General features: G+C 46.7%; 1 protein-coding gene across 14 annotated transcripts in view; it reads left to right on the top strand.

Moving 5' to 3' along the window:
• Window positions 1-16,584, top strand: part of CHD9 (chromodomain helicase DNA binding protein 9) — a 312,438-nt gene that overhangs the window by 216,788 nt on the left and 79,066 nt on the right. For all 14 annotated transcript variants that reach the window (XM_075008394.1, XM_075008399.1, XM_075008398.1 and 11 more), the window contains 5 exons: window positions 2,655-2,765; window positions 3,694-3,890; window positions 5,759-5,958; window positions 6,471-6,630; window positions 9,376-9,465. In XM_075008394.1, the coding sequence (XP_074864495.1) occupies window positions 2,655-2,765; window positions 3,694-3,890; window positions 5,759-5,958; window positions 6,471-6,630; window positions 9,376-9,465 (758 nt within the window). The remainder of the gene's footprint in view (window positions 1-2,654; window positions 2,766-3,693; window positions 3,891-5,758; window positions 5,959-6,470; window positions 6,631-9,375; window positions 9,466-16,584) is intronic.

The following is a 16,584-nucleotide window of genomic DNA, read 5'->3' as shown; positions in this document are numbered from 1 at the left end:
ATGGAGAAAATTCATGGTCCGCTTTATACCCTTGTCCATGTGGAGAGAAAATCCATTGTTCTCCCTTGTGTGGGAGTACGTCCGTGAGCAGGTCACCAGGCCATGTCCTTTTTTTAGCATTCTGCAATTGGCAGTCTCCCAGACTGCACATCCACACATGTGGATGACTCCAATCCAAATTCTTCAGATGTACATTAGAGTCAAGTGCTGCTTTACCTGGTGCCATGCCTTCTGTTGCAGTCTCACAGAAACTAACATTTCAAATACAAGCTCAGAGCCAATACTTATAACTCCATATGTAAAAATGATAAACATATAAGCAGCATAAACACATTGTGAATCACCACTTTCATTAGGCACCTCACTGGCACACTTGGCACAAGATTTGACACAGACTTAGGAAAGTGGTTATAATAATGGTTCTCATGTTCATTTTAAAGTCCAGTAAAGTTACACTGTCAAATACTATCTTCTATAAGAACAAAGTCCAGCTTGGACCAAACCCAACTTTTTTCCCCAAAGTCCTCTTGGTTTCATTGAATCAAGATATCTGCTTACCAGTTTTCCCAAAACTGCATAATCAGAGGAAGAGCAATAACAGATTTGCAATGGCACCAAAAGTGTGATTTCCCCATGCACAGTGGGGAGCCCTCTGGCTCTCTCCTCTCGCACCTCTCTGGTCCCTCCCCTGTGCTCCTGGCTGGCTGACTTAGAACTTCTTCTCACCTCGCCTTTGCCTGCCCAGACTATTTTGCTCCTTTCTCAGCTTGCTGCTGGCTGAGAGCTCCTCTCCACCCACCCACTGACTAGCATGCAGGCAGTCTGGTGGGGCTTGGAGAGGATCCTGACAAAGGGTCCATGGTCACTTCCTGCTCTCCTAGGGTCAGGAACTGGATGCCTTGGAGTGGAGCAGAGCCAGGAGCAGAGTGGACAGAGCTGCTTTTCATCTCTGAGGCTGCAGCATCAGAGGAAGAGTCAGAAGCCGGGTGGGCCACTGGGTCCCTGTGGCACTGTCACTTTGCTGTCAGGTGTGAGTCAGGGATGACTGGGGAGCACCGATTTCAGGGTTCTGCACACAGGCAGTGTCCTGGAAATGAAGGTGGTGTTCTGGCATGTGTACTCTGGGGACAGCCAGCTGATCCTGTGGTTTCCAATCTACCTACTATAGGCTAGAAACTGCGGGATGGGATCAGCTGAAGTGTGCCCACCTGGACAGCCCAGCAGACAGGACTCTGTCCACTAGCTCCTCTCTTCCATTTCTGCCTCTTGATTTCCCACCCCAATTCCTGTTCCCTTGAGGCTTAGTCCTCCCATTTTAAAAAATGATGGCCCTTCCCCTAGTTTTCTGGCCCCACTGTTGGTGCTCAAGTATCAGTTTTCTTCAGTCACAAACCCTGACAGAAAAGGGGACCTAGCAGTGTCCAGTCCGATTAGCAGTGCTGAGAGGAAAAGAAGTCTGGTTACCCACACTCCATACTTCTAGCCCTGAGAGCAGGAAGCTGCTGCTGGAGGAAGAGCAGCTCTGAGAGAGAGAGAGAGAGAGAACTGGCTAAGACCAGCAATAGGGATGGAAGGCACAGATAGGTGACTCCAGCTTGAGCTGCTCTCTGGCTGTGCCACGCTGCTTCATGCTGGCGAGCATGGAGCAGTGCAGGCAGAGGTGCCTTGCTGCACCTTCCCTGTTGCTACCGGTGAGTGTCAGGGAATGGGAGCCTGGATTCCTGCTGCTGGTGCCAGCCCCAGTAGTCCCCCAGTCTGCCTTGGCTGGGAGAAGAGGTGTAGCGGAGCAAGGCAAGGAGATGTGGTAGCTGGAGTGGAAAGAGGTTGTTTCTACCCTTTCCCGGGATGGGGGATGGGCATGTGGCTGATGCCTCTCCTCCATTCTCTAGCACCGTCACTTTTGCACAGATCCAGGTCATTTTATAAGTTGACGCAATTGTTTGTTGTGATGGCCAACAGAATAAGTGGTTGCTCCTTATCCACTCAAAGAATTTCTTCTTGGGTCATGGCCTGCATTCGCTTCTGCTACAACTAAGTCACCGCCTATTTTATTAGGGTGCAGGACTTTTCTGCAGCCTTTCTGGTCCATATGCTGATTCAGGACATGTAGAGCAGCCACTTGCACTTGTCTCCACACCTTTGTGTGCCACTGTGTGCTTACCTGACAGGAAAGTACTGCACGCCACTAAGCTGTGAACTCACAGCCCCCGTCCATAAATGCTGCTTGTGAGTCACCTAAGTGTAATCAACATGAGCAAGTACCTGAGCAAGAAAAAAAAAGTTACCTACTTCTCGTAGCTGTTGTTCTTTGAGATGAGCTGCTTAGGTCCACTCCATTTCCTGACCTCCTGCCTTGCAGTTGAAGTTTGTGGCAAGAAGGAGCTGAAAGTGGGCAGGGCTGGTGGTGCCTAATATACTGCTGCATGGGAGTGCGTGTGCATGCACACCTAAAATGGAATGGACACATCTTGAATAACAACAGTTATGAAAGGTAGGAAACTTTTTTTGCTATAAATTTATGGGACTTTGAAGATTTTTTGATGAATACATTAAACACGTGGGGCTTAGTGTTTAAAAATAATTTGATGCATATTTAAAATAATTCAGTCTTACAGTTTTAGACCATTAATGGAATATGATTTTGTTTATTGCAGGCTAGTTTTGTTGCATCCGGAAATAGGACTGATATTTCGTTAGACGATCCTAACTTTTGGCAAAAATGGGCAAAAAAGGCAGAAATAGATATAGATGCGATCAGTGGGAGAGTAAGTATTTTTAGGTGTGAATATTTTCTTTTGTGTAAATGGTTTTTAATGGTCTGATTTTTGTTGTATTTCTCCCAATTGTGTTGCTTATGTGAATTGAAAATTCTGCAGATTGAATTATCAAGTTTCAATGTTTGGCCTTTCAGGATAGCATTGCTGCACTTATGAAACTTTTTCAACCAACATCTACACTAATCACCCCTCTTGTTATTTTAAATTTAATTTTGTTTAGTTGGTGCATTAGTTGGCAGTTTCAGGGCTTTTCTAATGTAAAACTGGTTCTCATATCACCCAGTAGACCATTTTAGTATCCAAGAATGGGGTGGAGGACAAGAGGCAGTCTGACTGACTGCTTTGTTTCCACTGGCAACAAACAACAATTCCCTCTAAGTTTTTCTGTTCACAGGTGGTATAAATTTTGTTATATGCACCAAGGCATGCATGTTTGTGCACCACTGCAGAAACACACCTTGGCCACTGTGGGGTGCTGTGGGTGCTCTTCTAATCAACTGGGCAGCCGCCAAAGTGCTTAGCTTACAGTGAACGCTAGTCACCATCCATTCCATGGGCACTGTTGGGTGTGGTAGAGAGCCATTATATCAGTTCTGCACAATCCTAAAACTACCGTTAGGGTGAAAGAATCCATAGGTAGTCAGTTTTAAGATGGCTTTATGTCTCCTTTGCATTGCAAAGAACGTAGGGAAGAAACTGGTTCCCAATTACTCTGGCAATATGCAGTGTAAATAATATATTACGTCCAGTTTGTAACTTTTTTGCATAAGATACTATAATTGGTTTATAGCTAATGATTTCTTGGATTTTTATGTAAAAGTTAATGGAATTTCATAAGAAATTGCCCCCTCAAAATTTGTCAGGTACTTCAAGAAAATGTGTACCCATGTCTTAGAATGTGTGTTAAAATTTTCAGAACAGCCTCGTTATTGATACTCCAAGAATTAGGAAGCAAACAAGACCCTTCAGTGCCACAAAAGATGAGCTGGCTGAGTTATCGGAAGCAGAGAGTGAAGGAGATGATAAACCAAAACTCCGGAGGCCTTGTGATCGCTCCAGTGGATATGGAAGAACAGAGTGCTTTCGGGTGGAGAAAAACTTATTGGTTTATGGGTAAAATATACTCTATTTTGTTAAACATATATACTGTTCATTTATAAATATACTAAATTCTACTTATGGAATATATATCTAGTTTTATAAACAACAGTGAATAATGGATCTTAAGATGTAAAATGGTTACATGCATTTTAAATGTTGCCAAGAGTTGAAATATATAAATATTAAAGTATGGCGGGTTTTAGCAGCATCACTCTTCCTTTTTCTTATGTATTTAAAGTCATTCTTCTAATATAATCTCAATGTATTTTTCATTCTTACCATCCCTGTTTGCCAAGAGGAATGCTTTCAGGAATTCAGATGAACGGCAGATCACAAATAATGCTGTCAAGCTACATAGCCAGTTTTTAAATCAGAGCTATGTACATGAGGCATGCTGGGAAAATTTGTTTGTGGTGGGATATTTGTTCTTTTACCTATATCAGTCTTTTCAGAAAGGTCAGAAAGGTTTAACAGAGTGAGAGTGAGTGTTTTTTTAAAAGACAGCTAGAAAATTTAGCAACTTTGTTCAGGTCCTTAACACAATTTTTGGTTTTCTTCACATAACTCCACCCCAGACCAATGATTTACATGGATGAGGGGTTCAATATGCAGGTTGTAGAGAGGACTACTACTCCAGCCCTCTCTCATCGCAGCTGCTTGGGCCCAGATGAGAAGTGGCTCTCCATGGCCACTCTAGCTCCAGCAGGCACAACTGAGGGAAAGATGCATGTCTCCCAGCTGGGACAGATCCAGGTTCATCTGCCCCATGTTCCCCAGCCATAATGAGGAATGCAGTAAACTTTGCACTTTCTCCTCTTGTCCTGATGAAGGGGAACAGAGATGTTCCCATACTAATAGGGGATGGGGAGCTTTAGCTCCCTTGCCCTCCCTTAAAGGGCACCTGGGAAGTGTGATGCTCAGGACTAGGGCAGTCCCAGACAGGGAGCATGCCTCCAGCCAGCCCCTGTCACTTGCCTGGGGACTCTCTCTTTTCTGTATGGTTTTATGAGAAGCAGTCCTATTCCAGGTGTATCTCATTTCCCTGGCACAACCAATCCCTTACCTTACTTTAAGTTATGATCAGAGGAAGCTGCATACTGAATGTGGTAGTCCTAGCTGTTATCGTTTTGGAGGACTTGTTGAACAAATGGACAGGCAAACTCTCCAAATCTGAGGAAGTGGGTTTTACCCACGAAACCTCATTAGTTAGTATTTTAAGGTGCTACAGGGCTGCTTGCATATAATAGATTGTGAGACACTTGTTAATCTGCAGATTATACATGAATTGTAAGTATTCATTGAAAAGAACTGTGTGCAATTAGAAAGGGCATCATATAATTCAGTTACAGTATGAGTTCTTTATAAAATCAATATAGAATAAAAGGACAATTTTCAATGAGATGCCTAAAGTTAGGATTATATATCCATAATTAGGTGTGTAAGTAACTCACTTTTCAAAAATACTAAGCACCCTCTAGTTCCAGTTGGCTTGAGTGGGATGCTCATCACTTTTGAAAATCAGTTCTATTATTTTAGCTAACAATTGAAAACAAAAATCGTGGCTATAGTTTACATAAAGAGAGAGCATGTAGTATTATAATCTGCAGTATTCTAATACCATTTTTAAAAGTCTGCACTAATAATCCATACTTGAGACATACATTCTTCAGAATTTCATTTCAAACAGTTTCCTTGTATTTACGTCATAATGGTGTCTGAAGGCTAAGTAATTAACAATCCATTGCACTCTGGTAGCTTAAGCTATCAAAGACACCAAAAAAGTGAAAAAAACACCGAGTATTAATAAGTTCCTTTTTTTAATAGTACTAATGTACAGAATGCATTTTAAAAATTCTGCTGGGTGTGTCACTTTGGACCAGGTGGGGTCGATGGAGAGAGATTTTGTCACACGGTCGGTTCAAGAGGCAACTAAATGAGCAGGACGTGGAGATAATTTGCCGAGCACTTCTAGCATATTGCCTTGTTCACTACAGAGGAGATGAAAAGATTAAAAGTTTTATATGGGATCTCATCACTCCAACAGAGGATGGCCAGACACGAGAACTCCAGAATCACCTGGGTAAGGAACTAAGAATGTCTGTAATTAGACAACATGATGTTTGTAAATTTGTGATAGAGAAACTAATGTTGTGACAAAAACTGCTACAATTTTATTTAAAAATTATTCACTAAAGAAAATGGACATTTCTGAGGGTATCTCAGAAGGTATATCAAGAAAGCAAATTCTCATCATTTTCCTCATTGTTTGCTATTGCTAGCTTTCTGTGGAGTTTTGGTATACTACATGTGAAGGAAACTTTCCACTTACTCCTTTCCTTGGAAACAACAGGCAGTGTCGTCTTTCTCTTTGTCCTAATGGTGCAGAGCATCTCCTAAAAATTCCCTTTCTGGCAGACCGAGGAACAAGGGCCTATAATGAGCCTGGTGTCCCATATCACATTTGAGGTCACCACATCAGTGGTGTTCGTCGTCCCCCCCGCCCCCTCTCTCTCTCTCTCAGGATATATTAACTTTAAAAGCAATACAAAGCATCTGCCAGTTGTACATTAGTGTCCATTGCTTTTTGTGTAGGTTTGTCAGCCCCTGTGCCCAGAGGTAGAAAAGGAAAGAAAGTAAAGACTCAGGCTAGCACTTTTGATATACATAAAGCAGAATGGCTTCGAAAATATAATCCAGAACATCTATTGCAAGATGAAGGATATAAAAAACACATAAAGCATCACTGCAATAAGTAAGTGTAAATATGTGGATATATTTTTAATTTCATATGAATTATTCTTTTTTTTTCTTTTAGCTCTTTGTTGCAATCTTGAAAGATTATAAATATATATATACACACACACTAAAGAAGGAAAAAAGGGGGAGTGGGATTTCTTTTTCCCCACTGATGATTTTCTGAAGATGCAGGAACAATAGAGCTCGACGTGGTAGTAGTACTAGTAGCAGTAGCATTTATGGCATCTTATTGTACATTTCTGTTGTTTGCTTTGTTTCTTGTTTGTCAACTTCTTCATCTTGCGAACAGAGATCGGGGAAGTCTGTTAGTTTTGTAGACCCACAGAATGCACCTCGTTGGTGCTGTGCAGAAAGAGTTATTAGCACCTGCTTGTGGGACAGGCTCATGCAAGGTGGCTTCACATATCTTGGTGAGGGTGTGGCACCTGCAGGTCTTTTGTCCTTTCCTATTAAGATTTCACCCAGTGGTCAGTGCCAAAGTTCTAACAAGCACACTGGGTTTGAATGGCTTGGAGCTGCCCATAAAAGGCAAGAAGGGGTAGAAGTAGCCATGTCTCCATCCACTTGCTGCAAAATCTGTGCTACTAAAATCTTACCACGAGTTTCTGTTTTTCTTCAGTTTGTGGGCTTGCGGTGCTGGGTTAAGCTGTATGTTGAAGTTGAAGGTATTAGAAGATACAGCCACAGCTCAGTTTTAAAACAGTAGCAAAGCATGGAAGCGTATGGACTTCAGTGCTTGTTTTGTGTTAGATTTAACTCAGTATGAAGATGTTAAATGGCTAGGCTCAAGCTGCAGAGGTTTGTGGGGGGAGAAGGGGAAGGAGGAACAAAGCCTCAGGCAGAAGGGATGGAGAGGCTATATAGGTTTGCTTGGCAATTTGAACTTGGAAACAAATGAGTTACTGGTAAGAGACATGGATGAAGGTAATATCTTTTGTTGGACCAACTTCTGTTAGTGAGAGATTAGAGTCCTAGTGGGGACACATGAAATCAAATTATCGGGGTTGCCAGTCAACCCCCGTGCTCCTCAATCTCGCGAGGTATAAGGGAGTCGACGGGAGAGTTTCTGCTGTCAACCTTATGCAGCGAGGATGGGCTGGTAAGTTGATTGTAGATAAGTTTATTCCTTCTATGCAATTGCTGTAGCTGCAATTGCATCTCTACAATTGACTTTAAAGTCTAGTGCAGACCTGGCCTTGCACAGTTCTGCATCTCTGGGAAAGGTGTTTAGAGGGACAACAAAGCCCATTTCCATGCTACCGCAGAAGATTACCATGCTCAGGGTTGATCTTCTGTGGTTTTGTTTCGCGCATATGTGAAACAGTACTTTCCAGGTCAACATCGACCCTGAAAGTCCCTGCGAGCAGTAAGGATTGAGGAAAGTCAATGGGAGAAATGCTTCTGTCAGCCTTCTTCTGTGAGGATAGCCCAAGCAGTCAGTTTTGCTCTGATAAGTTGATTTTAACTATGCAATTGACATACACAATTTTAGGTACCAGTGGTCAACCACTACGTCTCATGTAGACATAGCCTAAGACAGAAGAGATTAACTACGCATACTAAATACACATTTAATGGGTCATGGTAAGTGGCTTTTAGCTTGTAGTAATAAACCATACATTCAATGTCTTTATTTAGTCCATGATTATTAGTATGTAGCAAAGGATGCGTTTAAGCTCCCAGGCTCATCTTTTGAAGTTGTTCTACTTACTTCTGAGTGAGGAGTTCTGGTTGCGTATAATTTCCTCGCAGAAGTAGATGATCTATTTGCTGCATTCTGAAGGGTTATTGCGGGGGACAGGTTGGGGTACAAGGCCCTTGATCTTCCTGTTACTTTGGCAGCTACTATGCTACTGCTGTTTTCCTGACTTTGAATGTTATGCTGACAGACATTTTTCTTTAGAAATGCAAACGAAGGTGGGGGAAATGGTCATCTCTGAGTGGGGTGACCATCTGTCCCATATTTGGTGGGACAGTCCTATACCTAGGATGCCAAAAAGGTGTTCCTACTTATTTTTTAAAAGGGACTAACTGTCCTGTATTTGCCCCCCCCCGCCCCTCCCCCAGTATTTTCCAGACCTCCAGAGAGCACGTAGGTCACTTCTCCAAGCCTTGAGAAAGTGGGGAGGAGGGAGTGTAGGTGGCTGCTGCATCTGTGCTTCTTCCCTGGGGCTCCCGAGGAGGGCTGGCAGCTGCTGCATCCCTGCTTCATTCCCAGACCTGCTGGAGAGTGCTGGTGGCCGATGCTTCCCTGGGGCTCCGAGAGCACCAGGGGCTGCCACTTCCCCGGGGCTCGGGGAGGACCAGCAGCTGCCACCTTCTTCCCAGCTCCCAGTGTTTGGTGGAGCTGGGAGGAGCTACCCCTCCCCCCATATCTCCCTGTCCTGTAGTTGGGACAAGGAGTTATGGTCACCCTATATTTTTAACAAATTTATAACTCAGCCAAATCTGAACGGCATTTCATGGGACAAGAAGAGGCGTATTTCTAGCCTAAGGCCTATTTCCTTCTTGAGTGTCAAAGGCTTGTTGCAAAGAATTGAGATTTTAGAAGCTGTATGAATCTTAAATGTTAGGCAGCCTAAATATAGGATCAGTCACAGTGCCCCCTGTATTTCAGAACAGAGTAGTATTTCACTCGCTCGCGCGCACACACACACACAATTAGTTAATTGTACAGAAAAAAAATCCAAACGTAAACCTTGATAGAGTGCTAATGTCTTTTCTGTGTGTTTCTTTTTAGGGTCTTACTTCGAGTAAGAATGCTGTATTACTTAAAACAAGAGGTCATTGGTAATGAATGCCAGAAAGTGTTTGATGGAGTTGATTCCAGGTGAGCTACACTGAAGTGTGTTTGTCTTTAAACATAAACTATTAGGTAAAAATTCGGAATACCTGACAGGGAAAAACAACAAATGAAATGTATGGTTTTTGCCCATGAAAAAATTATTTTATATTTGCTTTTTTACCATTAGCAATTCTAAGTTTTAGGAAACGTTTAGGGCAAATATAAATTCACCTGATTTATATTTTCAGGAGGATTCTTATGCTGCTTAGTGACAGAAATCAGATAATAGGACTCTTCTTACTCTCATTGAAGTTAATGGCACAATTTCCATTGGTTTCAGAGCCATCAAAACAATTTATATCTTTAGAATCATAGAACACTAGAACTGGAAGGGACTTCAAGAGGTCATTGAGTCCAGTCCCCTGCCCTCTTAGCAGGACCAAACACCATCTAGATCGTCCCCAATAGGTGTCTATCTAACCTGCTCTTAAATATCTCCAGTGATGGAGATTCCACAGCCTCCCTAGGTTTAACCACCTTGACAGGGAGGAAGTTTTTCCAAGTGTCTAATATAAACCTCCCTTGCTGCAGTTTAAGCACATTGCTCCTTGTCCTATCCTCATAGGCCAAGGAGAACAATTTTTCTCCCTCCTCCTTGTAACCCTGTCTGAGGTACTTGAAAACCGCTATCACGTTCCCTCTGAATCTTCTCTTTCTGAACTAAACAAGCCCAGTTCTTTGTCTTTCCTCATCATAGCTCATGTTCTCTAGACCTTTAATCATTCTTGTTGCTCTTCTCTGAACCTTTTCCAATTTCTCCACATCTTTCTTGAAATGTTGTGGCCACAAATGGACATAATACTTCAATTGAGGCCTAATGACCACTGAGTAGAGCGAAAGAATGACTACTTCTTCAAGTGGTCCCCGTGGGTGCTCCACAATAGGTGTCGGGCTCACCCGGCGCCGCAGATTGGAAATCTTCTAGCAATTTCTCCTGGATTGCGCATGCGCCAGTGCGCGCCACCCCCCTGCGCGCTCCTGGCCGCGTGCAAGATCCGGTCCCCGCCAGTTCCTTCTCAACCACCATCGGCTGCAGACGGAATCCACTCAGGCTAAGGCCAAGTCAGATTGCTTAGTGGTTTTTTTTTCCATGTGTGATTTGTTGTTTTTTGGTTATTAAAAAAAAAAAGAGAAAGCAAAGACAAAGAGAATACCAGCAAAAAAAAAAAAAAGGGGGGGGGGAAACAGAGAGGAGCGGAGAAGAAAAGAGCGGACGTGAAGGCCATTAGGCCGCCCGCTGCCGCAGGCCAGTGATCACTCTTTGGGGTGGAAAGGCAGGGATTAAGTGCTAAGTACCCTCTTAACAATAAAGGACTCACCACAATGACCTCTTCAGGTTTTACACAGCGTGAGTCATGCCATGAAGCTATGCTGGCCTGCGTGGTGCATAACGAAGGCATCCGACGCCTGGGGGAATTACAGGCTACCCGGCCGCGTTCTCACTGTGCTCTGACCCACCCCCTCAGTGCAGAAACAGAGGGAACTCTCCCTGGCTCGATCCTTGCCGTGCATCTGCAGCGAGCAGGACGAGCGGAGCACACGGCTACCGGCCGCATACTCAGGCGGCGGCACTGGCACAGACCCCAGCGGTACAGGGGTGCCAGGCACGGAGCCTGCAGGCACTGGAGGGGGATACCCGCGCAGCACCGCAGCTGACGGTGCCGAGCGCAGCGCTTACAGCGGGGCTGAGATTCCCAGCAGGGGAGGGGGCGGTGCCGGCCCCGCAGCGGAGGGGCAAGGCAACATCAAAAACCCGGCACCGCAGTCCATCTCTGGACAGGGCTGCGCTGCTGTTAGCACCAAGCCCTCCCCCTGTGATACACACGCCGCACCGAAGGCCTGTCTCCCCACCAGCCCATCAGGGGAAAAAAAAACAAAAAAACCACCTCCTTCTCTGTTCCTCCAACCAATGTCACCATGGCTTGGGCCACCTTCACCATTTTCTGGGATTGGATCCCCTGGAGTACTATCACAAGCCAGTTTCACCTCTATCGGTGTTGTCGCGGAGGTCTCGCTCTCCCAGACATTGGGGGTACACACCCCGTGAGTGGTCCAGGTCTCCATCTCCGGACCCTTGCCATGCTTCCATGGTCGTCCTTATCATGCTGGACACAGACGAACCACAGGCCTTCACCCAGGGGCAGGTCTTGCCCCCGCCCGTCCGCTCAGTACCCCCGTGGGCGCTCCCGATCGGGGACGGAAACACAGCTGTCTCAAGGGGAGTTAATTTTAGAACCCCGAGACTTTCCTTCACAATCCTCCAGCAAGCAAGTGTGTCATCCCCCATGGGAACCCGAGGGTTCGAGGGAGGTTTACCTTAGGGGTTCCTCCTCATCCTCCCCAGACGAGGCCATGGCCCCCGGGGATGTCTCTCCCCTGGATGACTTTAAACAGTTTCAGGAACTGTGTTAAAGGGTGGCTTTCACGTCTGACATTCAAACGGCAGAGGTGCAGGAGAAACATCACAAACTCCTGAAAAATTTGAGACCCCCCGCTTCATCCAAAATTGCTATTCCACTGGACGAAGCCATTCTGGAGTCAGCCACTACTATATGGCAGACTCCGGCCTCCGTTCCGCCTACGAATGAGAGAGCGGATAAGAAATACTTCGTCCCGGCAAAGGGCATGGAGTTCCTCTTCAGTCTCCCACAACCAAATTCTTTGGTGGTCGGGTCGTCCCAGCAGAGGTCAAAGGCTTCTCAGTACAAATCGGGGGATCAGTCAAAGATGCTAAGAAGCTAGAGCTGTTTGGCAGGAAGGTATATTTCTCTCCTATCCTGCGATTGAGAATGGCAAATTATGGGCACACCTAGCAAACCATAATTTTGATAATTACTCCGGGCTTACTCCCCTCATGGATTCACTTCCGGAAGACAAAAAGCCGGTGTTAAAGGCGACTCTTCAAGAGGGCTACGCAGCATCGCGGATGGGAGCCCAGATTGCCCTGGACGTGGCGGACACGGCGGCACATTCAACGGCTACAGCAGTGGTCATGCGTAGAGAATCCTGGCCCCAGACGTCGGGTATCTCGAGGGACCTACATGCAAAGATTTTGGACCTTCCCTTTGATACACAAAAGCTGTTTGCAGACTCAACGGACTCGGTCCCTCACTCCAGTAAGGACTCGAGAGCTACACTTAGAACCTCAGACATTTATACTCCCCCATACAGGAGGGGAAAAATTTTATCCTCAGCAAAGATGCTACGCTTACAACCACAGCGTGCTCAATATCAACAGGGCTACGGCCAAGGGTGCTATCAATAGTGGCAGCAATACAGAACTCCTAGGCAACGTTCTCAACAAAGCCGTACGCCCTCAGGTCAGGCCTCAAAGGCAACAAGTTTGATGGGCATGTCGGGGGCTGCACTATCAATACCCTCGCTCAGTACCTCTCATCTCATGTTCCATCATCGCCTCAGACCGTTCCACTCCCAGTGGCAAAAGATCACCACAGACATATGGATGCTGGAGATCATAGCCACGGGTTACGCGATCCCCTCCCAGTCGCTTCCACCGACGAAGCCTCCCACCAGGCCTCACCTCAGGGACGCTGCCACGAGGCGAGGCTCAAGCAGAAGGTGACTCACCTGTTCATAAGGGTGGTGGAAGGAGTGCCGAAATAATTCCAGGGGAAGGTTTTTATTCATGCTACTTCCTACCAGAGAAGAAAGCAGAACACTGGAGGCCCATCTTAGATCTTTGGGGCCTCAACCATTACTTGCGCAAGCAACAGTTTCAGATGATCACAGTTGCTTTGATACTCACAGCACTGGACGACGGAGACTGGGTTGCAGCACTCGACTTACGAGATGCTTACTTTCATATAACAATCCACCCGGCACACAGACGCTTCCTCCGCTTCACGGTCGGCCAGGAGCGCTTCCAGCACAGGGTTCTTCCATTGGGCCTCTCCTCAGCCCCCAGGGTCTTCACCAAAACCCTGGCAGTGGTGTCAGCCTACCTGCACAGACGGGGGTGTTTATTTTTCCCAGATCTGGGCGACTGCCTGCTGAAAGGGGACCTCAAAGGCAGAGGTCTCACGCATGATACGCGTCACAGCAGACACATTTCTTCGCTGGGTCTAGTCATCAACATCGCAAAGTCAAAGTCCGAACCCACACAACGTATAGAGTTTATAGGGGCACGCAGAAACTCTATCACAGCAGGGGTGTACCTACCCGACGCCTGCTTCCACGCAATCAGTTCGCTGGTGAAAGTCATTACATACAGCCCCACGGTGCCAGTCTTAACGTCTACAGCTGCTGGGCCATATGGCGGCAGCGATGTTTGCGGTACAGAATGCCAGGTTGCACATGTCAAGCCTGTAGCATTGGCTGGTGAGCGTTTACAAACCGGCATCCCAAACTGTCCACAGGGTGGTGTCGCCCACAACAGGCGTGCGCAGATCCCTGGCGTGGTGGGAAAACCCCGAGAATCTGCTAGTGGGGGGTGCCTTTTCACCAACCACAAATTTCTATTTTTCTTACCACCGACGCCTCCCACATGGGATGGGGAGCGCACATCAGCGACAAGGTAACGCAAGGGCTATGGTCCCCTGCGGAACAGGCACTGCACATATCCATACTGGAGCTCAGAGCAGCGTTCAATGCCTGCAAACATTTGCGAGATTACCTACCTGGCAAAGTAGTCGGGATTCAATACCGATAATACCTCCATTATGTTCTACATCAATCGACAAGGAGGAGCACGATCCCATGCCCTATGCGCGGAAGCACTCCGATCGTGGAATCGGTGCATCGCCAACAACATACCGTTAAAAGCCTCGCACTTGCTGGGCGCTCACAACGTGAATGCAGATCAGCCGAGCAGGCACTGCGCAGTCACGCATGAGTGGCAGATCTGCTCCAATCTGCTACAGCACATTTTCGTACATGGGGGTTTTTCCCAGATCGATTTGTTTGCCACCCAGTACAAAAAAAAAAAAAAAGTGCCCCCAGTACTGCTCCAGGCCAGGAGTGGGGCGGGGGTCCCTGGGGGACGCATTCATGTTTTCATGGAAGGGCTCCCTACTTTACGCGTTTCCCCCGCAGCACTTATCCGCAAGGTCTTGCACATAGCCAGAAGGGAGAGAGCTCGCATGATACTCATAGTCCCGCTTGGGATAGGCAGCAATGTTTTCCCTTGCTTCTGCGCATGTCAGACCGCCCACCGCTCCCTCTACCCGTGGCGCCGGACTTCCTCATGCGGGCTCAAGGGTCCATAGTGCACCTGCACCCTCAGGGTCTGCACCTACAAGCATGGCTAATCCATGGCTCAGCTCCTTAAAGAGCACATGTACGGAGGGAGCTCAACAAGTCCTGGAATGTAGTCGAAGGATCTCCACCAAGAGGACTTGCAAGCAGAAATGGACCCGATTCACAGCCTGGTGTTCCGCCAAGCAGTTAGCTCCCCTTGACGTCCCTATACCTGTAGTACTAGAATACTTATTGGACCTCAAGAGAGGCAGGTTTTTCTCTGTCCTCGCTAAAGGTCTGCCTCGCCGCTATATCAACCTTTCGGCGTACAGAGGAAGGGCCCACGGTATTTGCCCATCCTATCATTACCAGGTCCTTGAAGGGGCTGGTAAACCTGCACTCCCCCTCGGAAACCGCTTCCACCATCGTGGAATTTGGACTTGGTGCTCAGCACGCTATCGGGTCCACCTTTTGCACCATTAGCCACAGTTCCCCTACGTCTCCTTACGATAAAAACAACCTTCCTCCTTGCAACTACGTCAGCCCGCAAGGTGAGTGAGCTCGCAGCAGTGATGGCAACGCCGCACTGCGCAGTATTCTCAAAGGAGGCGGTAACCTTCAGGCTGCACTCAGCCTTTGTTCCAAAAGTCTCTTCGGAGTCCAATCTTAACGAGCCAATAGTTTTACCCTCGTTTTACCTGAAGCCTCACAGCTCCGGCAAGGAGGCACGCCTGCATCTCCTAGATATGAGGAGGGCGTTGGCCTTCTACACAGACAGAACTAAGTCCTTCCGGAAAACGGACAGGCTTCTAGTCTCTTTCGCTCCCGGGTCAAAGGGAGAGGGTCTCTCTTCACGGAGAATCTCAAAGCACATTGTGTCCTGTATAAAAATGTGCTTCGAACTTCGAAAGACTCCTTTGCTGGCCCCACCCAGGGCTCACTCCATCAGGGCGGTGGCGGCGTCAACAGCCTTCTTCAAGGGCATCGCGTTGAAGGACATCTGTAGAGCGGTGACCTGGTCATCCTATGACACCTTCGCCAAGCATTATGCCCTGTCTCGGGTATTCCAAGAGGATACCCATCTGTCGACAGCAGTCCTCTCGGGGGCAAGCTGCACATAAACCGATTACCCACCTCCTTACTTGGGTTACTGCTGGGTAGTCACCTATTGTGGAGCATCTACGGGGACCACTTGAAGAAGAAAGAGAAGTTACTCACCTGTAGTAACGATGGTTCTTCGAGATGTGTCCCCGTGGGTGCTCTACCACCCGCTCATCCTCCCCACTTTGGATCTCTGTGTAGTGTTTTTCAGGAGCATCCGAGGCGGTTGGTCAAGGAACTGGTGGGGACCGGATCGTGCACGCGGCCAGGGGTGCGCAGGGGGGCGGTGTGCGCCAGCGCATGCGCGATCCAGGAGAAACTTCTAGAAGATTTCTGATCTGCGGCGCCGGGCGAGCCCGACACCTATTGTGGAGCACCCACGGGGACACATCTCGAAGAACCATTGTTACTGCAGGTGAGTAACTTCTCTTTCTTGTGTCTTGCTCACAACATTCTTGTTAATACATCCCATAATTAGCTGCATATTACCAAAGCTCTCTGTCTTTAGTGGAAAATTTGTCATTTTCATTCATGTTGTACTGTTTATGATTTACGCATCTATCATTTTTGTTTTCTGGAATGCCAGCTTTGAGTTTTTTTGTAAAAGAAAGAGAATGTGGCATTTATACTCTTCTAACCAACATGGAAACTGTGACTAAAAGTATGTTTACCTTGTTATTGATAGAAGATAGGTTGTGTGTGTTTGGACACACAGGCTGCCTCTAAACTACTCCTCCCTTTCGGAAAGGGTACATAAATGCTGCAGATTTGAAACGGTAATGAACACCGATATGAATATTCAGCACC

The sequence above is a fragment of the Carettochelys insculpta genome, chromosome 14 (assembly GCF_033958435.1).
Source record: "Carettochelys insculpta isolate YL-2023 chromosome 14, ASM3395843v1, whole genome shotgun sequence".
NCBI lineage: Eukaryota > Metazoa > Chordata > Testudines > Carettochelyidae > Carettochelys > Carettochelys insculpta.
Note: the sequence above shows the minus strand (reverse complement) of the source record. Positions and strands in the feature narration are given on the sequence as shown.